Source organism: Orbicella faveolata, unplaced genomic scaffold (genome assembly GCF_042242905.1).
Source record: "Orbicella faveolata isolate gen_17 unplaced genomic scaffold, um_ofav_v1 contig_48, whole genome shotgun sequence".
In the NCBI taxonomy this organism is placed as follows: domain Eukaryota; kingdom Metazoa; phylum Cnidaria; class Anthozoa; order Scleractinia; family Merulinidae; genus Orbicella; species Orbicella faveolata.
Window position 1 is genome coordinate 14,809,134 of NW_028301578.1, and position 27,996 is coordinate 14,837,129.

The 27,996-nt window shown below is 41.4% G+C and overlaps 1 protein-coding gene across 3 annotated transcripts; it reads right to left on the bottom strand.

Annotated features, from left to right (window-relative positions):
• Nucleotides 1-473: 473 nt before the first annotated feature.
• LOC110044779 (protein bark beetle-like) lies at nt 474-27,923 on the bottom strand. Of its 3 annotated transcripts, none has more exons than XM_020750362.2 (18): nt 27,390-27,923; nt 24,942-25,387; nt 22,220-22,370; nt 20,544-21,067; nt 19,498-19,750; nt 16,082-18,856; nt 12,589-15,252; nt 11,276-11,428; nt 10,729-10,890; nt 9,030-9,242; nt 7,334-8,200; nt 6,382-6,476; nt 5,590-5,718; nt 4,729-4,834; nt 4,315-4,478; nt 3,417-3,633; nt 2,035-2,247; nt 474-1,072 (listed from the first exon to the last, which is right to left on the bottom strand). In XM_020750362.2, the coding sequence occupies exons 2-18, from the start codon at nt 25,362-25,364 to the stop codon at nt 861-863; spliced, it is 9,321 nt and encodes a 3,106-aa protein (XP_020606021.2). In that variant the 5' UTR covers nt 25,365-25,387; nt 27,390-27,923; the 3' UTR covers nt 474-860. The 3 variants fall into 3 exon arrangements, with proteins under 3 accessions (XP_020606021.2, XP_020606022.2, XP_020606020.2); XM_020750363.2 differs by lacking the exon at nt 27,390-27,923 and adding an exon at nt 25,571-26,932; XM_020750361.2 differs by lacking the exon at nt 27,390-27,923 and having other exon boundaries at nt 24,942-25,547.
• Nucleotides 27,924-27,996: the final 73 nt, after the last annotated feature.

Below are 27,996 nucleotides of genomic sequence, written 5' to 3' on the forward strand. Positions count from 1 at the left end.
AGAAAATAAATGTTAACCCGAGAACCAAGTTCAAACGCTGAGAAGTAGTCTTTTAGAACATAAAATTTCCAATGGTTGGAGGGGAAACAATTACGCTTTTGACAACTCGCCCTCGTTTTCTAGTCAAACTCGACTGCATCTCTTTGACCATTATCTCCTGTAGACTCGTCCACACTATGCCGGAGGAATTTAAAAACGCAGGTTTTACTCTGATAATGCATCAAATGTTAAAAAACGCAACAATAACCGGCCATTTTGGATTTGTGGTTGAGAAAAACTCGGACAGAGAAATCATATTATTATCGTGACGTCATCGTTTTTGAAAATGGTCCGTTTTCGAAAGGTTTAACGTTCACACTAAAACGAAAAGCCGCCGTTTTCAAATTCCTCCGGTTTGAAGAACGTTTTCAAAAAGCTCCGTTTTCGTGACGGATTAGTGTGGACGGAGGGCCTACCGTAGAAACTAAGCTGCGTTTTAAAATTTCTCCGGCGTATCCATTTTTATTCAAACATAACAAGAATTTCTTTTTTCCACGGGATGTTTTCTCGTATTGAAAGAGAAGCAAAGAGGAACTCAACAAATTGTCTCTTCTGTCCCTGCGTTTTGGCCTGTCACCTTAAAATCATCAACTACAGCACAAGGCTTTTTTTTGTTAAATTGATTGTAGATTACCGGTTACAAAATGTACCCGCACTTCTTTCGGCTTTTTAAAAAAAAACATCAAAAAACTTAACAAGAAAGAGAAAACTTAACCTACGACGACTCTCAGGTTTTTGACCTGAGAGATGTGTAATGTGGCCATATTTTGAAACTATATATATCAGGAAAAAAAAAAACAAAAAACAGTAGGCTGTGCAGGTTAGGCTAAATACCTAGAAAACATAGCCAGTACTAAAACCAACAAAGTTGTGCCAAAATTTGCAGCTAGTCCAAAACCTGTATTTCGTGCTTTGGGTGGATTGTTTGGCTTAGTAATTGATTCTCGAGCTCTAGGCATATTGCACAGTCTATCTTGACAGCAGTCAAGCGAACAGTCAGTCAACATGCCAGTGACATTCATCAAGGCGCAGCCTGTTGGATTAAAAAAAAAACCGTTTGTCAATATTGTGCAGCTCTGTTGTTTGAGCTCTTCTTTCATACCAACGACACGCCAACTCAATATTTAAAGGGTTAAAGGGTTTTGATATCAATATTTAAAGGGTTGTGTTCACACCTGGTACTCGAGAACTGTTGTATGGACACTAGGTACTCTAAGTACCCAAGTACTGTGGAACACTTCCGGTCACCAAAGGGCCACAAAGGGGTGGTCGTATAAAGGGGTTCTTTAAAGTGCACCTAACCCCCAAAATTTTTTTTCGCTAAAACGAATCTACTTCTTATTTGAAATAGTTCTGCGAAAAAATTTTTGGATTCCGTTAAATCCTCGATTTTCTGTGCTCCGACGAAATCTCGAAAATAGCTCCAAAACACCGCCATTTTGTTTCACGACCGAGTTTGAGGAGAATGGGTCCAGCGGCTCTTGTGACGTCTACCCAGGAAGGTTGGATATCTCACGTCCTCTCATTTCCTTTAGGACGGTGCAATACACATTCGAAAATGACTGACTGAGCTTTTATTCCGGCCAGAATAAAGAGGGCGTAATAACAAGATGGCCGTGAGGTGGGATGCCACTCTACCATGTACCACTTAGCGCCCAATTACAAGGTCATGACTTTGTACCCGGGCACGGACACTGTGGCCGAGTTCTGGTGTGAGTACACCGAAAAAGGGTGTGTTCATATTATTGTCCAGCGAGAATCATGCTATGGCACCGCGCTACGGCACCAAGTGTGATCATTGCCTGTGTCAAAGGTACGGTGTGGTGAGATGAGATGAGGTAGGGGCGGCCCTGAAGGTGAGGCGAGGTGAAGCGAGCTGAGGTGAGGTGGGGTAGGGCGTAGCTTGAATGCTTCTTCTGTTAGGTAAAATAAATGTCTCAGTGCTTTTAATTAACAAACGGGTTCCATGACACTACTTACGATTATTGCACTTACTATTTAACAGGTTTTTCGGGTCACACGAGGCAATGTTGGAGCAGCCTCTGTGCTCGACATAGACTGGGCCCGATTGTCTAACAGACATGGTGTACTTCATTGTCATACACCTATCGTAGGATCTAGGGCACGTGATCAATCTATCACTGCTACACTCGTCTCCTTTAGAAACTTCGCGCGGGTTAATACACTCGTAGCAGTCAATAGCGAAACCTGCCAAATAAAATAAAATAAAATATGAAAATCAAGTCTGCGTACCAGCCAAGTGGCCCATCAGTATCTCCGGTTTCTGTAGCATGAAGCGACTAGGAGTATTTCTACTCCCCCCTGGATGGGATGCTAGTCCATCGCAGGGTTACCCCCAGCATTAATGTTGCTGGTACCCATTTATACACCTGGGTGAGAGTGAACTCTGTGAGAGTAAAGTGTCTTACCCAAGAACGCAACAATGTGTCCCGCGCCAGGGCTCGAACCAGCATCGCTCGATCCGGAGACGAGCGCACTAACCGTAAGGCCACCGCCCCACCTGAAGATCAAGTACTTTTTTAACACTACTCCAGTTTCCTCTCTCGGAAGGAATAGAAATTAGAACATTTGTTTGTTTAAATTTGATTAACAAGAAGGCCAAAAAAGCCCGTAGTACATGTACTCAAAGTTTTTCAACGAGATTTTCGCGGAAGAGGATGCGAATTGAACGCAAAGAGAGGGCTCGTAGCGGCGCAAGGGAATAACGCTCTCCTTGGACTCATGTCATTGTGGGCACAGGTACTGCTATTCCACGTGGCATTCCTATTGAATATTTTTTGATCCAATAAGAGTAAAAAGAACTCATTAGAACTGAGCTTGGGTCGTTTCTCGTCTCTTTGAATAATTCTCTGGAGGGGATGGGTTCTTCCGTAAATTTTGTACAGATGTGTGCCGCGAAGGGTCTTCAGACCTACGCCTACACAAAGATGAAGCAAATGAATATTGATTCACTAAAGGAAAAACAAAAACTGAGAAAAGCTTAAACGGGTCAAGTTTATCTTGTTTCTGCAACATTGGAAGTAAACGGTAAGTTCAGGTTTGACGGATCATTTGTTTTTCGTTTAGATGGACGTTTACGCACTGCAATTTTAGCTGATACAATTTATTTTAGGTACCTCATGAAAGGGTCACACCGGGAACTCAATGCAAACAGGGGCAAACATGATACCCTATTTAAGAACCGAGAACCTCGAAAGTCCTACCCTCTCCCGCGGCACATCTAAATACCCCACATATGGAGTAGCGCGCTCCCCCACCCAGGGTAATTTTGCTCTGGTAGGAGAGACGTTCTGTCAAGAGTGACTTGATGCACTCATTCAGTTTCTTTTTCTGTAGTAAATAAACTCTTAGTGTACCTTTTGTTGATGCAGTGGCAGATGGTGCCATGGATTCTGTTGACACAGTAGTAGTGTAGTAGACTGGGTCCTTTCCATTACACTTGTTTGTCGTGCAGCATACAGAGCTACATGAGCTGATAAGTTGAGAGTCGCTTGCCAGTCTCGCTGTAATGTATGAGCACAATTGCTCCTCAGTTTGAGAGCAGTTTGCCGCAGGCGAGTCAGACGAGATGGTCTGAAAGAAAAACAAGACTGGTATGATAACGGGTATAGTAATTTCCATATGTGTCAACTGTTACGCAATAGCGAATGTTGGTCATCTTTACTTGTCATTTGTTTTAAAAGTTACATTTATAGTTCAGTTTTGATGGTCAGCCTAAACCCTGGCGGGGGGGGGGGGGGGGGGAGTGGTCGGTCGAACCCTCTAAATTGAAAATCATATTGAATTATTTCCAACTTTGTTAGATGAAAGCGACAGCCAAATGTAAAATTTGAAAAAGACAACAGACAAAAACCCACTAAACACAATTTCAGTTATTTATTTTCTACAAGCCCGCGTGTTTACAGAAAGATTTTCACGGACGAGTACTATCCATCCGGGTATTTTCCGCGGACTAGCTGGGACTATGGGCTGATAGTGTCTCTCCGCAGACGAACACTATCGCGTCACATGATGAATTTAAACCAGTCAGAAGTAGTAGTGAACTAATTCGTGATAGTTGACGAGGGCACAGCCCGAGTTGTTTTAGTATAAATCTACTAGTCGTTCAAGTAACATATATAGCCAATCAGAGAACGGCTTATATACTGAAACTTGATAGAAGCACGGAACATGTTTGGTTTGTTGACTAAATTAAGAGAGAAAAAGGATTTCTAAAGAAAATTGTGTAAGTAATATGAAAATGATTCTACTCACGTCCGCACAACCTAAGCCGTAAACCGGTTTGTTTGTAGACGTCATTAATGTGGCGTTAAAGCAAGGTGCATTATGGGGGCAGTCCACCGTGACATAGTCTACTGGATTGTCACACAACACTGGCGGATCTATATTCGTGTTCGGTACACAGTGGTAACACGACCCTAAAGATGACCAAAGTATGGTATTAGATGTGAAAATTCTGATAAATTCAAAGCTTTTTAAAACTTTAAAATAAATCGAATTGAAAGACAAATTGGGACATTTTATCTGCAACTGTTATCACCTGTTTCTAGATCTTCACACAAAAACACAAACGAGATAACTATAGTATTTTTATAAATGGCTATTATTATTATTGTTATTATTATCATTATTATTATTGTTTATTTTAGTTAAACACTGATAACTTACGAGCAGTTGTTGTGCAAACAAAGGGGTACAGACTGTTACACGAGACAATTTTTTGAGCTTTGTCCAGTGTCATTACGGTACATCTTTCACCACTCTTTCCCACTACCTGGTGAATTGAAGAGATCGACATCTTTTATTAACCATCTGAAACTTTACCGCATTCGAAGCGTTAAGCTATTAACATTGGAACAAGTCAGTCTGAGGCTATTGCAATACAGCTAGCTGTCACTTATTCAAAGCCCTCCCTTTATAAACGAACGTAAAATTACTTACTATAATTATCTCTTTACTTGGTGAAGACCTACTACCTTTCAATTGTCAATTCCCTTTCTGAGACGCGCCTGCAGGGAATTATGGTAGTTGTATTCATCATCATCATGTTTTGATGAATACAACTACCAATGAATGAATGAATGAAAACTTTAGTTATAATATGTTACCAATATCGGTACGTAGTAACAGAAAAAAAGAAAATACATGACATGTAAGATTTTCTATTTACTAGTTTTCATATTTGCCGTGTGGGAGTCCGATGCAGAGAACCATCGATCTATTAATGCATCTCTTGAAGAGGTCTAAGGATTTTGCAGTACCAAGTTCCTCGGGAAGATCGTTCCATAGAGAGTCTCCCTGCAGGCGCGTCTCATACAGAATTGACCATTACATCGCAACTGCTAAAATTTTATTGCAAAGTTAGAGGCAAATTTTAAAAGAAAATTCGAAGACCGATCCACTAACAGCTAGAACTGCTAGACTATCATGTCTTACACATTCAGGGAATTCAGAGAGAAGAGCAAGTAAAACACAATAGACAATGGGTACTTTTTAATTCTCTTTACCCAGTGAGATTTCATACAGTACCATGTTTTCCTCGGTTTTTATCCATATAGGAACAAGTGGTTTTCCATCTGGTCTTGATCCCGGTATCGCCTTGTTAATAAAATCCATATCTTCTGGTATATAAGTCGATGCCAAATGTCCTCCATGGTACTGAAACACAAGTATATAGCAGTCAATGAAATGGATTCGACGTTTGCCCTAGGCCTAAGTGATTCGCTGATAACCTCGGGCCACTTTGTCATCCAATCAGAAGTGAAGCCAAAGCCTGTCGTGACTCGCGTGGACACATTTTCCCGCGCTTTGCGTCGGTGTCATGTATTTGCTTTGAGTTTTGATTGGTTTTCTGCACAACGGAGTATTACTCAATAGTGATCGCAAATATGGTGGAATGTGTTATATTACTTTTAACATCGCGCATTGTTTGTCGCGTAAAAACAAAATAAACTACAATATTTAGAGAGGAAGTCCCATTAGTCTTGACTGGTTTTCATGCGGGTCGTCTATCCTGGTCTAATTGCAATTTGGAGATGTTGGTTTTCGTGGAGGGAGGAAAACCGAAGAACCCGGAGAAAAAGTCTTGGAGCAAGGCAAGAACCAACATCAAACTCAACCCACTTGTGGCACCGGGCTGGAATCGAACCCAGGCCACATTGGTTGGATGCGAGCGCTGTCGCCACTGCGCCAATCCTGTTCCCCGAAAATACAACAAAATCATGTCCAGTGAGTCAATGTCCAGCCGAGTCAATCAAGTAGTGAAGCACGTGGTTCCTGCCCGCTCAGGTATTAAAAAAAAATCACTTCTGAATTGCGTACCTGGCAGTAATCCTGGGCCTCCTTGAATGTTTTACTTCCACCTCTGAACACGAAGCACGTTGATTTTGCTCTCAGCCAGCTGACGGGACAACCATCTAAATAACAAATAACATCAGTATAACTAAACACTAATCTAACCGTCGCTTGGTAGAGCGGCAGACTGCTGCACGGGAGGTCGAGTGTTTGAGTCCTAGACCGGACCAACACTCAGGGTCTTAACTGAGGAGAATGTGCTACCTTTGTAATTACATCTATGGTTAGACGTTCAAGTCTTCTTGTATAAGGACTATAAATCGTAGGCCCCGTCTCCTGCATCATTGGTGTCACATGGTTAACACACTTGTCGCAAAGAGTAGGGCACGGAGTTCCCAGTGTTGTGGTCTGGCTTTGACTCACGAGTTGGTGTTTTACATAGGGTTAACCTCACTGCGCCTTTCCAGGGTTTGGATAGAATTGTGAAAGAAAAATTGCTAGGTCTATACATGTTATGTCATGTCTACATCATACATTCTGTTAATTTGAAAAACTTCGAGTAACGTGATTGTATTCTCATCAATGAAGTGAAACTATGTTATCGCGAGACTAATTGTTCCCCGTTTAGCTGCCTTTGCAAGTTGGTCCAGTTAACCCAATATAAGGTTCTTACATGTATTGAGTTAAAAATATCATAAGAGACTAGACTTTTAGGGAGATGATATCAAAAGGGACGGGAATGTCAGGGAGATGATCACAAAGAAGTAGAAACTCACAACAAAGTCTCTGTATTAACAATGGTGGCTTCAGTACGTGGACATTTTACACCTTGGCTACCAGCATGATGGGGACACTGTACACTGGCTACAGAGGGGCGTCTTGTGTAATAAGAGGCACTGACGAGGACCCGAGTCACACTAAAACGTTAACTCGCCTCAAACCCCAAAAGCCACCGCCCATTTAACTACCTAGTACTTACTTGAAAAAAAGTTTCCCTGTGGCAACTTGTGGAATGGTATATATTCTACTGTAGCCCACCTCCAATCGTCTTTATTAGCGTAAATGCGTGAAGCAACGGAAGAACCTTCTTCAACGCCCCACCAGTTCAGGGTCGCATCAATCGGGTCAGATGGTCTCGGTGTACCAAACCAGTAACTGTAAATCGAATCGACCTGTCTCGTTGAACTGAACTCGTAAAGGTTGGACGGATTCTTAAAGTTGTTGCCGTGGTATTCCATTGGTCCGTTGGACTCGATAGTTACACCTTTGTTCTGGCTAAGACCTTTGTTGAGATAGAAAGTGTTTGACTCACACTTCTGTCCTTTGGGCCACCTGCTAGAAAAGCTATATTGTATCGTGTGTAACCCTGAGTTGTTGTAGAAAAAATTGTTTGAGATCACACTTTGCACCTCAGAAAGTTTCATGGTGCTACCAGTGCCCAAGTTGCTTTCAAAGATGTTGTCCGTAATGTAAACAGTGCTGAAATATGTCTCAAAGTCAGTTCTATTTTGTACTAGTATTGTTCCATTCACATTACCGGAAAACGTATTGCCGTATATTAAGCTTCTTGGAAAGCTTGTTCCGTCGCTCCGGCCTAAACGCGCTTGAATTCCACCCAAGAGATTTCCAGAGATGAAGTTGTTGGCGATGGTGAAACTATTATCCTGAATATCTAGGGAAATGGCGCTCTTTTGAGACACGTTTGAGGCAGAGATCGCCGTGTCGATAATTTTACACCTTTCAATGGTGAAACCAGGTCTTCTGTTGCTTTTATCGGTTACAGAGGAGTAGTTTATGGCTTGGTGGATGTTGTTGCTGAATACACTGTTGGAAATGCGGTGTTCTCCTACAGAAAGAAAAATGGTTGATATGATTTGAGTTCAGTCATCACTTTTTAAATAAATTGATTTCATGTTGCAGTGTTTCTGTTTAGTAATAGATCACAAATTACGTCAAACTGTGATAAGTACAAAAATGTGGCACACGAGGCGATAGCCGAGTGTGTCACTGATATTCTTACCACATTTTGACGTCTCCTGCGGTCTGTTGCGCCATTTCAGACCATGTAATGCTACTCTTGAGAATTCTTGCTTTCAAATGTTCAAATAGTCGCGTGTATATCTGACCGAATTCTCAAAAACATGCCCGTATTGACTCAAAGACAGTCCCACATGCCAGAAGTCTTCTGACCACCCCCCTGGATAGGAGATTGGCCCCCTCACGCATGCACGTGGCATGGACCACTCCAGCAGGGTGCCATGTCAACAAAGAAGCCTCAAACAAGTTTCAACAACTGAGTAAAATACCCATAAACACAGTCAATATCAAGGTTATTTAACACTGAAAACTCAAAGTCCAGCTAGCTGGGGGTGTCAGTACAAGACACCTTCCCCTCCCCACTTCTTTTAACAGCTGGCAGCCAGCAAACCTCCAGCAGATAGGCCAGTGCCTGGGCCATGTGCCGAGCCTGGCCGTGACGGCGCCCCTCCTACGTTTAAGGTCGCTAGCGGGCATGTTTTTGCGAAATCGCTCAGATATAAATAATTTTTCAGAAGGCTTTACCAGTATGGACGTTAAAGAAAACTGTTGATGTAACTACCGTTAATGTGTATGGCTATTTATTTAAAATACGTTCACTGATATAACACGTAACAAAGAATAGATGAATAGATTACCTTTAACCGAACATCTTCTTAGTTCTAGGTTGTCGATAATCACAAAGTTTCTCGGATGATATGGTGGAGGTTGGAATGACTCAAATGCACCTTCAAACAACACTCTATACTCATCCAAATCTTGTGGAAGTTCTACGATGGCCTTTTTCCATTCCCACCACTTTTTAGATTTGGCGCTCCAGAGAAGTCTCTGTTCAATTGCGGGAAACGTTCCTATAGAATACAAAACAGAAGAGAAATGCTCAAGATTTTTTAAAGTAATATATCAAACACGAAAGACAGTGTTTGACCACATTTCCAAACAGTGAGAAGAGAGTTGAAAATGCGACGCGCAGTGGAGTATTTTTGACGAACTTCGAGGTGTTTGGTAACGTGGTCAAACACTATCTTGAGTGTTTTATATAACTTCTCAATCGAAACTAAAATTAAGGAGAAATTAAACGGAGAAATGAAATCGTAAAAGTCTATGCTAATTTAAGATCAGATATTCAAACACCATCACGGCCATGATTTCGTTTGTTTAAACGTGATGAATTATTTATGAGTTTGAGAAATAACATACAGATTTATTGAAGGCTAAAAGTTGAGCTACTTATTGCAGTAATTATCCATAAAGGAAAAAGAGGATTTGTTTTTCTAGGGTCAGAAACTCAAAAAATGATCAACATTCATGAGCATGTAATTGTTCAGCGTGTGGTTTCCCTTTTTTCCAGTTATTTTAACAACCTATACCCATTAAGCGTAACCAAGATTGTAGACATTACGCACACAATATATAAGGGACTTTTCAAGAAACGATTGTGCAAGGACTATGTCGGAAGAAAAGTCAACAACGCTCCGGGGGCTAATTTGCGCCAAAATGTTGCCTTTGCACGTACTCCCACCTTCTCCCCTAGAGTAATAACCTGATTTGAGCCTGCGATCAATCGAAAACCAGTACCTGGTAAGCACTAAACTTCAAAAAACCGCAAGCGACATCGATGAGCTGTTAACCTGAGCTTGCGATATGGTCACGCGATACTGGTCAGCGGATACCTTGTTTTGACAATAGTCAATTAACCATAACATAGATGTTCAATATCAAAGATGTACCTATGATAATGGTGCAACTCATTTATTTTTCAAGTCATTTGGTTTGGCGCACGTACGTACGTACGTACGGACAGTCACTTGACAACCAAAACTTTTGAGATCGATTGGTTACTAAATTTTCTTTGGTACTGGGGCTCCGCTGCCGTGCCTTCGGCGCGCAGTGACTTCGCTAAAAATACCGGACATACAACTTCTGGGTAGCCCTTAAATTCACTAGCGATGACTTGTCAAGCAAACTGGACTGAAAAAATGTGATGCATGCTTTGCTCTGTATTTTGTGCCTGAAATGGATCGAAGTAATAGCGGATTTGATTTAAGATGATTTCCGCAGAACATTCGAGCAATAATAGCAAAAATTAACTTACCAAAAGCACCTCATGGTACGGTAACATTTTAAATACAGTTAAGAAGAACCTATCGAGACTTAAAATTTTTTAGCTCGATGAGTTACCAAATATTCTAAGGTATGGGGCCCCACTGACGCACTTTCGGCGCGGGAGCTCCGCTAGAAAGCTCACAAGAATGATTTTGATGATCGCTTATAGAAGAGAATAAATTAATTGACCAGACTAACCTGTTAGTATGTATAGTGACAGCCTAGACTAACCTGTCTGTATGTAGAGTGACAGTCCAGCTTTATCTTTTTTGCCCACCCGGTAAAAGAACACAATGTAGCATATCTTGGACTGGTTTGTAATTGGAGGGCTGATCATGGCTGCGCGCCCGCCAACATATGGCTTTTGTTCATTGCCAACGTATAGCCATTTTCCTGAGATGGAGAAATTAAACAAATAAATTAATAGCCGAATTACACTGCAGTTAGCCTCTCACCTACCCGAGGGAACTCTCCTGTGAAAAGGTCGGAGATTCTCATCAGAAAGTTTGAATTAAACCCCTATGCAGGACTAAACTGTACGTGACGCGTGCTCTATTTGACTCCTGAAAGATACCTTTTAAAAAAAAGACAGACAGCACTCGTTTATTATTGCTTCAGGTGCAACCCTAAAAGATACCTTTACGGCGAAAAATGGTGACGTTTCGTCCTAAACACCTTAAGCGAGACCCAAATCCGTGATTTGCCTCCCAAAGCGAGACGAAGGGCATACTCGACCTTTATACATAGGGCCCTGTTAGACTATCAACTAAATACAGACCTTTGATAGAGCCGTAAGTGTAATCAGATGCGCCATCTCTCGAGAAATGTTTGGTGACTCTTTTCCATGTCCGCGTAACATTAATTCCATTTATTGACATATTGGTGAATGTCTGCCAGCCGCACAAGTCAAGCTCGTAGGTGCATGGAGCATCTGTGGATTAAGAAATGGCAGGATATTAGCCTCGACTTTATATTCAATCTACTTTCATTCATAAGTAACGGCTCCATGAAATGTAATCACTGAAATGCAATAAAATCTATAATAATGAAGCAAGGCTGATTACTATGTAGTAAACTTAACGCGACAACGACATGATAGAGTCCAAATTGAAAGCCAAGAATTGCAACCGTGGACAGCTCTTTCGACCTGGTTGGGTCTCGTCAGCACGCTGTAGCAGCAAAAAAGAAGTGTCCAGTCTATGTCCAGTGAGATATTTTATATCCGAGGCTATGCCTGCAATTTTATCCCAAATATCGTCTAAAAGACCAAACCATTTCAAGGTAACTATCAAATTGAAAAGATGTACCACAATAGCGTTTGTCCTGAGCATATCAGTTAAACATTAGTTACAACGGTGGATCCATGATTTTTCTTAGGAAGGGGTGCACCACTAAGGAATGGCGTAACTGACTGGTGAGGTAAACAAATTTTAAAAGCGAATACGAAGAGAAAGGCTTCAGTGTGCACCCCCTACACCCTCCCCCTAGTTCTGCCCCTGAGTTAAATCGTCAGCATCTCACTCGTTTTTGATGTCATAATTGACACGTGATTATCATGCAGTGATGTAAACAGGTTTGGATTCTTTACACATTATATAAGTTTGAATACTATTTCGGAAATACGGGGGGGGGGGGGGGGGAGGGGAGAGGCACAAAATCCCTCCTCCCAGAAATACGAAAGAAAAAATGCTCATGCTAGATATGGTTAAAATTAAACTTCTAGAAAATCAGGAGCCCATCACCTGGAGCGTGCAACTACCCAATATTCATGTCACGGTGTTTTCATAGACCGATCTATCTTTAGTTTGAATTTACCGCGAATTCAGACACCGCAGGAACCTCAGAGACCAATCACAAACACGAACTTAGTTTTAACCAACGTCATCATCTTACTGAAAGATTAAAGAGAAAAACAACCATTTCTTTCCTCACCGATGCATGCTCATTTAGACCAGAACTGACCTATATCGCGGGAAAAAAATCCAAAAAAATCCACCGGTCTGTGAAAATGCCGTGACATAGGTTCATTATGGGAGTTGCACGCTCCTGGTGATGGGCTCTTGAGAAAATGTTTCTAAAAAACGTCCTTACCATTAATACCTATGGCTTCTACTAAAATAGCGATCTCAGAGTTGATATCTCCTCTCCACTGCACCAAAATAGCATCACGTGGTATAATCAACTCTTTATGAACAAGTTCCGCTATACGGTGATTCCACTTGTCCACAACTGCTGTAGTAGTGTTAATGGAGTCGTACATTACAAAACGTTGCTCTCCCAAATAGTATAACACAGTTAACTTGATTCCTTTACCTCTTTCCACCATCAGCACTTTCTGACAACCTATTCTTGTACTCTTGGGTCTTGGAATATCAAAATAAAGATGCACTTGATTCTTTACAAAAACAGCTTTCCTCTCACTGCATAGAGATACTCTTCCAAAGTGGACTCGAGGGACATTTTGGGCACTTGCTTCCTCAAAGGCAATACCTCTTTGGTTTCTTGATGATTCCGAACTATCCACGAAAATGTTGCGTTTTGTCTGTACAAAGCTTAAACCGACTCCTCCGGTGTCCACAAAAGTGCTGTTTTTGAGATGTACGTCCGTTCTCGGAGAGTAAACTTGTAGCCCACCAGATGTACAGTTTCGCACGATGATGGATTCCAGTTTGGGCACATTTGTAACCACCTCTACTGCTGGGACAGCCATTCCATGGCGGTTACCACAGTGTGAAAACTGAACATGAGTCAAGACGGACTGGGACATGTTCTCGTCTTTGGAAGATACAAAACGTAGATTTCCCCAGGATGTCCCCCGACACTTCGCTATAACATCTATCATACTGCTGGAATCGAGTGTCGGCGGCTTTGTAAGGCAGTCATGTAAAAATGTTTCGTCTCCATGACAAAGAAATTCTACAGGCTGCGACCCGTTGGCATTCTGGCTAAATGCATCAGTGCTTACCACGGTAGCGACTGGTGGACCATATCCAAGCTGTCTACATACTACTTCAGTGATGTTCCTCACGTGCATATTGGTGGGAGCAGACATTGGTGTCCAAGACCTGTTGTGAAAAACCTCTGCCCTCCCCTCCCAGGGGAAATTCCCATGCATAAGTCGCACAGGGAGAAGTGAATCTTTATTACTGCTTGCAGGCTCCTGTATCGTGAATGTAACTGGTTTGTCAAGCGTTCCGTGAGCTTTGAGCGCTCCAACAACAAGTATGCTCATCCCTGGGCTTACCTTGACCATAACTCCTGCTTCTACAGTTAGCGTGACGTTATCTAGAACGGTCAAATCTGAAGTCACGCTGTACGGGCTTTGAGAGGCTTTTAGTGTTATAGAGTCAAACAATCGTCCCGAAAGAACTTTTCCATGTTGTTTGAAATCGTGTTGATTGACGGTGGTTGAAGTTGGGTCATCGCCACTCAGAAGAAAAGGCCAATCATCGGCAATAGCAAAATCGTAATTATCATCAAAATCTGAAATCCTGTCACGCACTTCGCTTCCAATAACTGTACCCCACCAGTTATGTGTCACATCCACAACGTCACTCCAAGAAGTGGCGGGAAACCTGACACAGAGTTCCCTTGTAAAGCTGGGATTATTAAATTTGTTAAACCTGATACCTGATTCTTTGTAAATTCCAGAAAGAACAAGCGCACAAGAATCGTCTGCAGGAGACAAATGTGATGAGATGTAAACAAAGTTATTGGATAAAGTGTTGTTGTTGAAAGCGATCTTTCCTCCTTGAATCGCTGTGTCGATGCCATGGGTCACTTGAAGAAAGACAACGTTCTCTCCCCTGTTTCGTGTGAAAATATTGTTCACCAAAGTTGCGTTTTCGTCTAAGTGAAGGACCTCTATGACACTATTATTTTCGCAATTATTCTCATTAAACAGGTTATCTGTGATGGAAATTGGAACATGGGCGGGTAAAAATGCAGGTGTCTCTTCACGGAACACACAGCGTCCTAAATTGGACGTGAAGTTGTTGTTTGTAATGATTACATCATTACGCGTCACTCCACTTCCAATGTTAATCACTGCTTTATCTGGGCACTCGTTTGCCAGGAACAAATTACTATGGACAACTAAGGGCGATGACCAGCCAGCACGGTCAAATCTGTGAAATGAGACGACAGACATACCTCGATTTTCCTCAAAAGTGTTATTCAAAAATACCCATGAGCCCTTGGTTCTGATGTCAACAGCGAGTCCCTGATTACGAAAGAAATAATTGGACTTGAACAGTACGACTGGCAAATCGCCTTTGACGTCAAGCAAAAGGGAGCGATAGAAATAAATGGCTCCATACTTGTTCCAAGAAAATGTACTACCGCTGACGAATAACTTAAAGCTTTTCTGATCAAAGATCCTGACTCCGAAATCATTGTACGTGACACTGGTGTTTACAATGCGTATAGCACTATCGACTTCGTTCTTTATACTCACGCCCTCCAACACGGAACCATTGATAACACAGTTCTCGATCGTTAATTCTGTAGAAGTCATTTCCGGAAGACTAATCCCCTTTAAATTCTGTTGAAGATTTGTTGACATGATTTTAACGATGTTAATGTCCCATAGTCTAATATATATTCCATAGCCTTTGGTCTTGGTAATGTCTGTTTTTGTAATGCTGAGAGATTTTAACGAGTTTCCTGTTATAAGGACACCGTATTGAAGACTGTTGCTGATGTTTACTCGATCTATGTTGATCTCCCCACTGATATAACGAAGTTGTTCGTTCTCTACAAAATTAAAAAGAATATAACTGATAAATGCCAATTTCGTCTAGTTCCACTGAATAAAGAGAACTGTTTTTTTTTTCTTCCATAAAACTAAACGTTTCTTCTTGGTTAGTTTGCTCGGCTCCGGATTGCGCGGTCCGGGTTCGAGCGTTGTGTTCTTGAGCAGGACACTTTACTCTCACAGTGCCTCTCTCCACCCAGGTGTGTAAATAGGTACCGGCGACCTCAATGCTGGGGGTAACCCCGTGATGAACTGGCATCCCATCCAGGGAGGAGTAGGAATACGCCTAGTCACTTCATGCTACAGAAATCAGAGATGAGCGTCAGCCTGATGGTCCACTTGGCTTGTTTGCAGGCTTTACCTTATATCATGATTCTCACCTCTTCACTACCACCTCCATAAACAATTTAAATAAACTAAGGCTGTATTCATTTGCACCACATCCTTTTCGTTCTCGCACTCAGGCAAATAGACTGATGAGGACTCAAAGGGTCTAATTTTCTGGTATATTCCAGTCATCAAACATGGACAGTCGTTGCAGCACTAGTCATAAGGCTACTATCATTTCTTCTGAATGATATGATGACGATTTGAAAAAAAATCTAAGGATGACTTGAACATGTATGTTTTGATGTATATTTTGACATAATTAAAGTGTAAAGAAAACCCCCATGGACTCGATCGATGCAAAGTTGCTTGCTAGTTACGTCTATATCGAGGAATATAGATCTTTTTTAAAAAGGGCTAAGTGAATAAATAACTAACGTAGCTAAATTAAGAAAACCAATTATCGCAGCTTAATAAAGAAAACAGCAAATGATGACTAACCTTTCACTGTATACGCAATGAAGTTGGTGGCAAGATGCACCCAGGCGCGTTTGTTCAGATCAAACACGACACGTGATTTGGTAGAGTTGAATAAATACTGGATGATTTGTTTGTAAACATAACGATTCTTCCATGGTAAAGCTTCCATCTTCCAAGGTGGACCAATTGATGCATTCGCACCATCGTATACGTGTAAGAAATCACGTTCTGACTTGCGATACGAAGAGGTAAAATAAAGACTCTGAAGAACGATTTTGTAACCGGGCTCTGTTTCCATGATATGCTGACATCTGAGATGCGAGCTCCGTTCAAGTGCTTCTAAGGTGAAATAGAACACTTTGTTGGCTCGTAGAAATGTTCTGTTTTCCGAGCAGACGTGGAGAGTCTTGTTCACATCTGCACTGGCCATTTCTGCTGCAAAATTGTTTATTTTATCCCAATAACTTTCCTGAACAAAACCGCTGCCGTCATTCCCTGTCATCTTCACGTCTGTAAGTGACAGGGAAGGGGACTTCGACAGAACACCGTGAGATTTTGTGTTTGATATTGTAGAATGTGGCATCAAGGACTGGTTGTGAAACAAATTATGGTATGCCAGTTGCACGCCGATACCCACTGAATTGTTTATGAAAACATTGCTTATATTGTGGTGAAACAGATCTACTTTGAGAGCTGCCCCAGGAATCTGGATTTCACTGCGATAGGCGTAGCCAGCATCTTGGATTTCCAGGTGTTCCAATGAACTTTGATGGTTTGACATCGCCAGATGAAGCCCCGCCCAGCTGTAATTCTGACAGGAGACTTGCACAATATTTCCAAAACATGTAGGTCCATAACTCCAGGTATTGGCTCTGCAGCTCATTGTATCACCAGTAGCGTTCTCATCACAGACAACGTCGTGGACGAAGCCAGTTTCCTGGCCAGGAGGGAAATGTGTAGCATAGGTTTCATAGTAGAGATCGAGTTGTTGGCAAATGCTTTTCGCTTTGGTGGTGAAAGAGCTGTTGGGGGGCAAGCACAATGGCCACCAGGTATCATTGACCAAAAATTCCACTCTACCCTCCCACGGTCCAGTCCCTCCACCCAGTCGGAATTCTTCTCGGTGTTGCTTTTTTAGAAATCGTACTTTTTCGTTTTCTGTTCCATTGACCAGAAGCGTTCCTTGTACAACCATTGCTGACCTGGAAGGAAACTGTAACGTCACATTTTTCGGAATGGACAGCGACCCATTCGTCAGGATGATGATGTCACCTCGAACTTCGTAAGGCGACTCCTCGCTCAATAAGGCCAGCGGTCTATCTACGATCCCACCAATCGTTGCACCTTTAAGAAAGCAGGATAGTCTTGGTATGCTTGAATTAATGACTCTTGTCTTGTTTGAGGACAGAAGGTAAGGGAAGAACTCCACTGGAGACAATTGTACCCTGTGCTGGAAATCAAAGATTCTGTCCACGATTTCGCATTCCTCTGCTGTTCCCCACCAGTTGAATTTAGCATCAATACTTCGTTGGTAATCAGGACGCAAGGTTGAGAGCTGGTACGCAAACTTGGGATTTTCCAAAATGTTTTCGCTCAAGGTAAAACTACCTTCTTTAAGAACGATCACTGCCCGAGTTGTTGAACGACGATAAAAATTTGGAAAAAGGTCTTTCGTTGCGGCTTCGTTGTCTTCAAACGTATTATTCCTCACGATAGCAGAAACCGCTTCAGGGAACGAACTGAAGTCGATAAATAAAACATTTTCAGCGCGGTTCTTCATGAATCTGTTTTCATTTATTTCCACCTTAACAGGATTAAGGTTAGGGTCCCGATCTTTGTTTGAGCCACAGCGGTTGTTGTTCATCAAGCTCAGTACTTTATCCGTGTTGTTTATGAATGTGTTGGATTCAATAACCAATTCCAGGTAAACACAGAAAACGTGAAATGTGTTTACTTTGTTCTGTTCAAAATGATTGTCTGTAACGCTTGCCTGCACTCTTCTTGGTTTTTTCCACCAGTAATGATCTGGAGACAAAAAGATGCCTCCTCTGCCGTTACGCATGAATTGGTTATTGATGATTACCATGGTAATGTTAGCTGAGTCACTGCTATACTGACCCTCGGGAGTTAGTTTGAATCCATATTGCGTGTTGTCGTTGATGGTGTTATCTATAAGACTTATTTGCTCGAAGAAGTGCCTTGGTGCAGACGAAGGGTCGGAGAAGCTAACACCATGCCTCAAATTGGAATTTGCCGTGCAGTTGAAGAACTGATGATCTCCGGCCTGGTTTGATATGTAACAACCGTCTTCTCTATTGCTCGACAAATTACAAGATTCGAAACTGGACGAGACTTGGCCATCATGAATTTGAACGCCGCTGTACTTGTTTAAAACCGCCGTGACGTTCCTGAATGCAATGTGACTGGCGCTATTAGCGATTACAATTCCATTGTGGGCGTTTCCAACAAAAGCCGAGTGAGACACATTACTATCAAGAGAAGCAACAAAATGGAAATATGACCCATTGCCTTCATTTTCTTTGCTTGACAGCTCGTGCAGATTACATGACAGAAAGCTGCTGTCCAAGATCTCCAAACCATTAGCGCTGTTGTTGATAAAATGACTGTTGGTAGCTGCGAGTGTTCCAGAGACTCGTTCAGCGGTCATGCCTCCGGCATTATTCCGAATCACAGTAGTTGTGCCAATGATCGTATTTCCCATAAAGTCTGATAAGGAGACGCCCTTTTTGTGGTTGTCACGGAATGTGCAGTTTGATATGACGAGAGAGGGAGCAACTGAAAAGACATACAACTAGGTCAGAATACAACTAGAATCTGAGAATAAAACTTTCCGTAGTGAAAAAGAATCGTAACCTCAGCGGAGGTTGACACATGCATTTCCTGAAAGATATGTATTAGACTAGGTAGCCTTCACGTGTTTCTTCGCGTGTTCATCTCCTTCCCAGTGTCTCTCAACTTTCCAACCTACCATGTCATCACCCAACCAGGGTCTCTCCTCTCTTGAAGATGAGAGACCTTGGGAACGAGGTTGATGGGAATGTGGTATTTAAGAAACAGAAAACCTTTTCTTGGCTTGTATCGAGTTATAGAATCATGAGTGCAGGTTTGGAAGAATGAGAAATGTTATAGGGACACGAGCCGCTGGCCGATTGTATTCACAACTTTTCTGAGTTCTCCTAAACTTCCACGAGTGTTTCTATAACTTGGTAGAAACTCAAAGAAGGTGTTTTCTATTTGTTTTAGAAAAGACTGCGGGAAAAGAAAAAGAAAATCACCTGTTTTTATTTTGATAACAAAATGCAAATTCTCTCTGCGTCTCTTTGGAGTTATGGAAGTATGGCTTCTAGTGCGCGCTTTCACACAGGGTGTTTTCTAATCAATTTAAAAAATTATAAATGAACAGCAAAACTCCGTACCTCTACCGTCCGTGATTACGAATCTTATTCTGACTTCTTCTCTGTATCCCGCGCTGTATCGAAACCTTATGTAGAGTTCGTGACCAGAACTTGACGATAGCGTGACAGCCTGACTGACACCTGTCGACTCGTTGACGAGCTCAAGTTGTGAGGCGTTTTTGTTGTTGCCATCGCGTACATCTAGTTCGAAGTCTTCTCCAGTCATTGATTGATAATACACAGTCAAGAGCTGTCCCGGACTAGCTTTAATAGTCTAGAGGGAAAAATGTCAGAACTCAAAGAAGTAAAATGTAATGTTTCATATCCTATAATGTTGCTAGTTGCGTGACAAGGCAATATTTTTGTTTGCCCAAAAAACACACAACTCTTTTTGATCTCGACGTTTTACTAGGCATTCCTTCTATTTTTGGTTTCGATCTGTTCCATGGCTTTTAAATTACTTAACCCTGTTTAAACTAGGGGTGGAAGTAAGGGGGGGGGGGGTGGGGAGGGACAAAGTGCAAAAAGTGCTCATTTCGATCTTTCCTTACAGAAGCAATATTCAAGGTATAGTGGTCAAACTCTCGAAATTTTTATCTAAATATAAAGGTGAACAAATTTGGAATAATTTGCCATAGGACTTGAACATAGTGAAAAAACACGAATCTTTTAAGTTAAAGAAAAGCGCAATAAATTATGATCAAAATCAAAGCGTTCTAGATTCAATTGAGTGAATGAATGAATAAATACAGATAAAAACGAGTTCCTGGCTGCAGCCCAGTGGTCCAGTGCTCAGTATGTAATTCAAAGATTCAGTCCAATGTCCCTCTGTCTTTTCTTCTTTACATGGAAAGATACCTTTGCCTTGATTGCCACTCCCTCCCCTTCCAACTAAACGCACATAATAATGCTATACTGACGCAACTTTGGGGAGGGAGAGAGGTAGCTGGACAAGCATCCCTTCCAGTCTCATGTTGCAACCCCGAATTGCATGATCAGCCGTGGATGTGAAGGCTAGGTAACAGACTTCACTTAATTAGACAAAAACTTAATGCCTAGTTACCTACCTTGGCACAGTCGCCAGTCGTTCTAGGTTTGCCCAACGCTTCGAAAAAAATTGGAAATGAAGTCATATTTTCCACTTCGTCAGAACAAAAATTTACTGGATCAGCATCTAGGTTATAACTCAACCCGTGTCCCTTAATTGTGTTGCTCACTACAGTGTTCTCAATCGTAAGTCCCTTTGATCTGTCTTTAATTTGGATGCCTACGAACACGTTATCGCCGATAATGCAATCCCTAATGGTCAGCGGAGAACTTGCATTGTCAGAAATCACTGCAAACACGTTACCGCTGATACTGCTATCCTTAATGGTCAGCGGAGAACTTGCATTGGCAGACCTCACTCCATATATAGAGCTTCTAACTGTCACGTGGTCAAGATCTGGAGTAACCTCCCTAATCTTCATTGCTTCGTGTGCTAGGGACACGTCCACATATTGAAGAGAGGAGAGTTTTTCGGAACTAGAAAACTCAATTCCTTTCCAGTTTGCCAGGCTGTAGCACTCTAATCCAATATCTCTATCGTGATCTGGCAAGGAAAAAAATGCTTTATTCAAGGATCATATCATTTTAAGATTCCAGCGCCAAGTTGTTCGAAGGGTATAAATAACACTATCCACAGGGTAAATCGCTAACCAGTGCATAAGTAAAATAACAAAAAAAATACAGTCGAACCCCTATTAAACGGCCACTTATCATGAACGGCCACCCCTATTAGGCGGCCAGTAATCACAGTCCCGATGAGGGCTTTTCTATTGTTTTTTCTCTATAAACTGCCAGCTTCCTTTAAAGGACCTTGGTCAGCCTCCGCTATTTTCGATGCCATCAAAATTATTGATATTGCACTTATTGTTTTACTGTAAGTTGTGTTCCTTTGAGCGGCCACCATTCATTTCCCCGAGGGTGGCCGTTTAATAGGAGTTAAACTGTATGCTATCCACCGGATAGTGATTTATCCGGCAGATAGCGTTATCCACCCTTTGAACAACTGGGGCAAGGTCGATTTTTGTCAAGAATTTCTTAAAACCGTGCAGTGTCTTTAAATATTTACTTCTGTATTTAACTGTGTCCAATTAGGATTCCAGCAGTGCCAAAAGTTCGAGTTCAAATAATTTGACGCACGTAATGGTAAGAAAGAAAGAAAGGAAGGTCAGTTGTATCCCGTTTACTGTATGTATCTAGAGGACAACGCAAAGAACGGTTTCCAGAAGGGTCCCTGTGAAGAAAGAGAGCTTAAACAATGATGAAGGCGACCCCGAGGACAACGCCTAGAAAAAGAAAATAGATTTTTTATTTTACCTTTTCGTAATTGTCTAGATCTGTTTAGTGCACCTATTGGCCTCAGAACATGCTCAAGCTAAATATGCAATGCCAGCGTTCAATTCCAAATGAAAATACAGAACATTAGCTACCGTTGTTCGCGTTCTTCAAAATAACCAGACCTTAGTCATTTTACGTTGTTGTTTTGCAGAGGAGGGCAAAAAAATGTCCAAAGATTTATTTCGCACTTGCACAACCGTTGTTCTACTCATTAAAATTTTGTTTCGTGGCGTTCTCGTTGTCGTTGCCGTCGTGGTTTGCTTAAGCTCTCTAATACTAGTCAACTCAAAAAAAACCACCGAGCCATGAATGAAACCATATATCGTGATATCGGATTGCGTTCTTTCTCTATGTGACTTACCGCAATAAAAATATGTAGTTCGATAATTGCACTCCACCAGACTCATCTCAGTTCCCTGGCAGTTGACTTCATTTAACCAAGTATATCCAGTTCCCCCGGGATGTCTGTAGTACCTTTTGGCGCCCAGAAACCCTAGTTGTCTACAAGCAACCTGCATGTGATCAAAGATAACACTGTTATTATACAAACAACTGAAAAGCTTTTTGCTTAGTCTAGCCCAAGGATTACGTAATACTAAACTTGCAGTTACCAACTACACTCGAAAGCTCTGTAGGCTTTGGCTGCTACACACGTATATAAAACTGATATCGTAAACTGCCGCTTATAAGCCCCCACGCTTATAAACCCTCCCCCCTCCCACCGGTGAGAGGCCCATCTACCTGTAAACCAAAAAAAGTATCTGGTTATAAGCTCCCAGGAATTAAGTCCCCCTTTAGCTCTCCTTGTTTTGAATTATTTTTTATTTAAAGCTTAATTAAAAACCAGTAAATGAAAACCTGTTTCGATCAACACGGCTGTGGCTCGTTTCTAAACCGCTTTTTTTTATTCCGGTTTTAAGCCCCCTCGGATATAAGCACCTCCGTTTGTAAGCCTATCTCAGTAAAAGCCCTTACGAAGTTGTATTATGAGCTGCAGTCTACGGTATATTTCTTACAATTTTAATGTAAGCCGAGAAATTTCGGAGATTTGATTGGTTGATAGTATCACTATTTCCGCGTAATAGTGGTATAACAGCAAAAATGGATGGTATAACAAGGTTACCATGACAACACTGAGCACAATTACGTTTTTGCTTTTGTTTAAAAAAAATGGCGGAAAAATTCCCGGAAATTTCCGGTGAGGAAATAAAAAAGCTCGCCAAAAAAGCAGTAAACAAAAATACAGTCAAAACTACTAAGACGTGGATGAATGTTTGGAAGTCGTGGGCAGAAAGCAAGGGCCTTAACGACAACATTGTCAAATACGAAGCTAAAGAACTAGACGAATGTCTCTCGATTCTTTGCCGAAATTTACAAAAGGTTCCGACCATGAGGGAGTGTTCACTGGCAGACTACGAGGAAGGCGACGAATTATAGCGACAGATTTCATCCATATCAGCTCTGCTGTCGGCCAACAGGTTCAGAATTCCCGTCCAGTTCTTTCCAGTTTGTCCACTCAGCACAACTATACAGGGACTCCAGCCTGCCAAACAGTAGTCTACCACCTTTTATGACTGTCAGGTGACGATAAATTACGGAGCTGGTGTTGGTGTTTTTCAACAAAGCAGCAATTAAACACAACAAACACAGCTTACCCGTACTTCATCTAAATTTGTGGTTTCGCTTCATCGCTGCAGTGACGGAAAAAACCGCGATTTAAAAATTACTTTTATTGAACTATTTACGAATGCAGACGCCCGTGTTTGTTATTTCAACCGTAACGAAATCTGAAGGTCTGTTGTGTGTCACTGAAATTTTCTCGACTTCTGTTATAAAATATCACTTGCGGTATTATTGCCAAATACCACTACCATTTGTTTTCTTCTGTTTTCTGTGTTTTTTCGTCCTCTGTGATCAAAAAAGTGTGAATAACGATTTGACTGATTGAATGATTGATCGATTGACGTCCTTTCCACCTGTACAACAATTAATGAGTCTAAAAGCCAATATAATTTTCCTTGGCTTGCATTGGTAAACGAGTGTCACTCCAAAAATAGAGAAATATAGCTGACTCATTTCATGATTATTCAAACTAACAGCAAGTCTGAGTAAAGGCTTAACGATGAAATCTCGATTTTTCCGAACCTTCAAGGGAAACGAGAACTTATTTAACAAAACCGGTTAGTACGGGACTGAAATTGAAATCGCAATGCTCGACTGAGGGGGGGGGGGGGGGGGGGGAGAGAGTGAAAGGAACGGGTTTTTCGGTCGAGTTATCGGGAGGTTCGAAGTATCGAGTGTTCAAGAAATCGGCATTCTACTGTCCAACATCATCTGAATTCTTTTGTCTAATCCGTCCTAGGAAAACTAACCGGTTGATTTCAAAACTGGGATAATTCGCGAAATCGGGTTAGATTACAAAGCTAGACTGAGGGGAGGGGAGGGTGACAACTTTTGGTTTGAGAAATAAAGCTGACTCATTACTTGATTTTTTAAACTAACAGCTTTGAAGGAAATTTAAATGTAAACAGAAAAATTTGTTAAAAAAAGAAGAAGAAGAAAAAAAAAAAAAAAAACAAAACAAAAGAAATGTAAATAAAGAAGTCTGGATCTAAATTTTTTCCGAACCTCCAAGGGAACCGAGAACTGATAGTTCGAGAAATCGGGGGTGAAATTAAAATTGCAATGCCGAACTGAGGGGGAGGGGTAGGGGAATGGGAGAAATGAGTCTTGGTTTGAGTGATTGGGAGGTTCGAAAAATCGTGTGTTCGAGAAATTGGGATTCTACTGTACTAGATACTTTTCGAGCCTCTAGGGGAAACAAAAGTTAATTTTCACAATCGGGTAGTTTGAGAAATCGGCGGGTAAAATGTTAGACTCAGCGGGGAGGGGGATTGGAGGAAAAACAACTTTTGGGTTGAGTTACTGGAAAGTTCGACAGTTCGAGGGCTTGAAAAGTCAAGATTTCACTCTACTAGCATTATATAAGATCAGCTCAGCTTGTAATTTTTGCACATGTGAAAGGAGTAAACCTCGGCAAATACAAACTACCGAGCAATTTTGAACAAGAGACATTTAGTTACCTCAGCATTTCTCATATCCCAACGATTATCACACACAGGCATCCATTGTCCTCTAAGGAAAATTTCCAGCCGACCCTCTTTGGAACTGTTCCCATCGCTTAGGCGTATTCCATCATTATAAGTATTGTTAACCGGTGATTTGGTGAAGACTATTCTTCCACGTGGATTCCCTTTGGCTTGCAGAGAACCCTTAACTCGTAAAGCAACTCCAGTCTCAAAGTGTAATTGGACTCCTTGGTGGACAGTCAGAGTGGCGTTTTCAGCTACAACGAGATCTTGTGATACGAGGTAAGGGGATCCATCGAGCGTTAGATCTGTATCTGCAGTGATATCACCTCCAAGACTTGTGCTTGCGACCCGATCTTGTGCGATAAGTAGCAGCAGAAAAATAATTCTCTGTGTCGCGGATGAATAACTGGCCATCTCAGAGGAGTAATGTTTTTGCCCTAGAAAATTACAAAAACACATAGCTATAGGTGAGTTTAAAGGAACAACATAACCAGCAACAAGCCACCTTAATTTCACACCTTTTGTGTATTATACATGATAAAGCAAGTGCATACCAAAATAAAGAAAAAAACATTTACAAAAGCTGACCCCATAGCTACAACATTTAACCTCTTACTTACCAGATTAATGTTTCTGAAGTAAAAGCGACAAATAGCTGAATTATTTTCAGCAACACAAGGCAAGCAGCAAACGCATTTCGGACAACACGAGGTTGAAGTTGCTGTATGGAATAATATGGTCGTTTGGTACCCGGTTGTTATTTTACATAGCGCGAGGGTGGATCAGGGAATTTCGACATTGACGTTGAAGCATAGACTTAAACACCGATGAACCTTTTTTGCCAAAGTTATGATAACCATTCGACAGTTGTATTAGGCCCTGCCGCCATGAACTCAAAATAATAACGCTGATGTCGGTTACCGACTTTTTGTTTTAATTAATTAGCATTTAAGTTAACCCCCTCGGCGAAGTGGGCTGTATTGATCTACACATTAAAAAACAGTCAAAAATATCTGCTCAAACATAAAAACACAGCTTTTGATTCTTTCTTTCGAAAAGGTTGTTCGATTAAAAAAATACAAGCACACTGTGGGTATCGTGTAATTTTCTCGTTTAGTTTCAGACAGCCTAGCTCTATATTAGGGTCCTCTGTTATCATGCAAATTTTAAGGCTTTTGGCTGAGGCACTACACACGCGCAATATATTCTAAAGCAGGAAGTAAACTGAGTTGCCTTCGAGTTCCAGCATCGCTCAGTGTCAAGGCACGATTGCGACGGGAAATATCCGCCAAAATATTTCCAGTTGCACGAATGAAAATTCACCGCGCGTCAGTGAGGGGAGATATGTATAATTCTGTGAACCGTGAAAAATGCAGCCTACTTTGCAGTCTGTTAATCAAGCAGGCAATATGGCCGAGACGCATTAGACGAGAAGGGACTGGAACGAGACCTTCCTGTTCCATACCGCCTTTTGCTTTTGTCTTAACGCGAATATACAAACGCTTATGAAACTCCAAGAGTATGGGCCTGCTGGAATCAGTGTATGAAAAACGGAACAGGGCTGTAACTAGTAAAAGGCGAGGCACCTGGCTCGGTATTAACAATTCTGAATCTATTTTATATTTATTTCAAGTTCCCGTAAGAGGCTACATATCAGAAAGTTAAATCAATATAGAAGAAACGTTTTTTTTTTCCTGATATTGCCTCCGTTAAAAATTTTAGTCTAACCAAGGCTGTGGTCGTAAAACTCTCTCTTTTTTCTATAAGAATATATTTTATAAGAATATCGAGACTGACATTTGGGACATTTTAAGAATATTTTAAGAATAAACCCGAGGCTGAGATTTGGCAAGGAATATAATTTTGTGTGTTGTAAATTTGTTAATACAATATAATTATATGTTTTAAACTAAACTGTATAAAATACTTCCTTTTTCTAAACGGCAAAACTAACCATTACAGCCTACATTACAGCTTACAGCCTAGTCTCCTCCGCAGCCGTTATTAGGGTCGTCACGCAACGCTTCTCCCCCACCATGTGGGGGAGAAGCGTTGCGTGACGACCCTAATAACGGCTGCGGAGGAGACTACTTACAGCTCGACTCCAAAATTACTTCAACGCCACCAAAGTCAATAAAACGGAAATGTCACACGCTGTAATCTATGAATATTCACAAAGAATACTCTCAGCCCTAAAATCACTAGAAAAATAAGAACATTCAGTCTGGACCGAAAAACAATATTCTTATATATAACAAGAGCGTATCCTCCCCTGGCTGGCACACTTAGCGTTCATGGACTAATTTTCAGGTTGCTCTCACTTTGAGATAAGGCCTTTCGCGATTAAGAAAGTTTATCGATCTTCGTAATAAGGGTTTCGGCTTCGAGAAAAGCACGGCCTCGATAAGAGTCAATTTCAAGCAGTCGAGTTTCACTTACCTTAGAAGTCAGTCTTGTCCGGCAGTTTTTCTAATTACAGCCGGCAATCGATAACCATTCTAGCTCATTTTAGCATGCCATCGACCAAGAAGTGCCTTCACTTGGATGACAACGGAACTACAGACCATAAACTGTTAAATGTATACCTTTTCTTGTGTCTAATCGCAACAAACGTCACTTCCGGCGAGACAAAGTAAAAAATGTGTTTCTATCCAGTGTGTTTGTCGGTATTAACACTTGCCCCTGCTGAATATGCTACGAATGCGTTCAATTCCAAATAGAAATACGAAAAATTAGCCGTTGTGGTTCACGTTCTCCAGACAAAGCACAATTTGGTCATTTCACGTTGTTGTTTTGCCGAGAGGACGGCAAAGAAATGTAATAAGAATTATATTGCACGTGCACAGCCATTGTTTTGCCAATTAAATCTTTTGTTTAGTGACGTTATAGAAACAGACCACCGGACATATCTATTATTAGTATTAGATGATGTCTGACCAACAAAGGATCACGTGACCTCCAGCGCATACGTCCTTATGGCTAGTCACGCGAAGAGCCCAAAGAGTGCTTGCCATAGGACGGAATATCGTTTTTATTCGACTTTGTT

Excerpts from the sequence above, each read along its gene's own strand:
- LOC110044779 (XM_020750361.2), bottom strand. The coding sequence starts at position 25,409 with ATGTGTTTTTGTAATTTTCTAGGGCAAAAACATTACTCCTCTGAGATG. Across the intron at positions 5,719-6,381 it reads AGGCCCAGGATTACTGCCAG|TACCATGGAGGACATTTGGC; the intron begins GTACGCAATTCA and ends CTTGTGTTTCAG. Across the intron at positions 4,835-5,589 it reads TAAAAACCGAGGAAAACATG|GTAGTGGGAAAGAGTGGTGA; the intron begins GTACTGTATGAA and ends TCAATTCACCAG.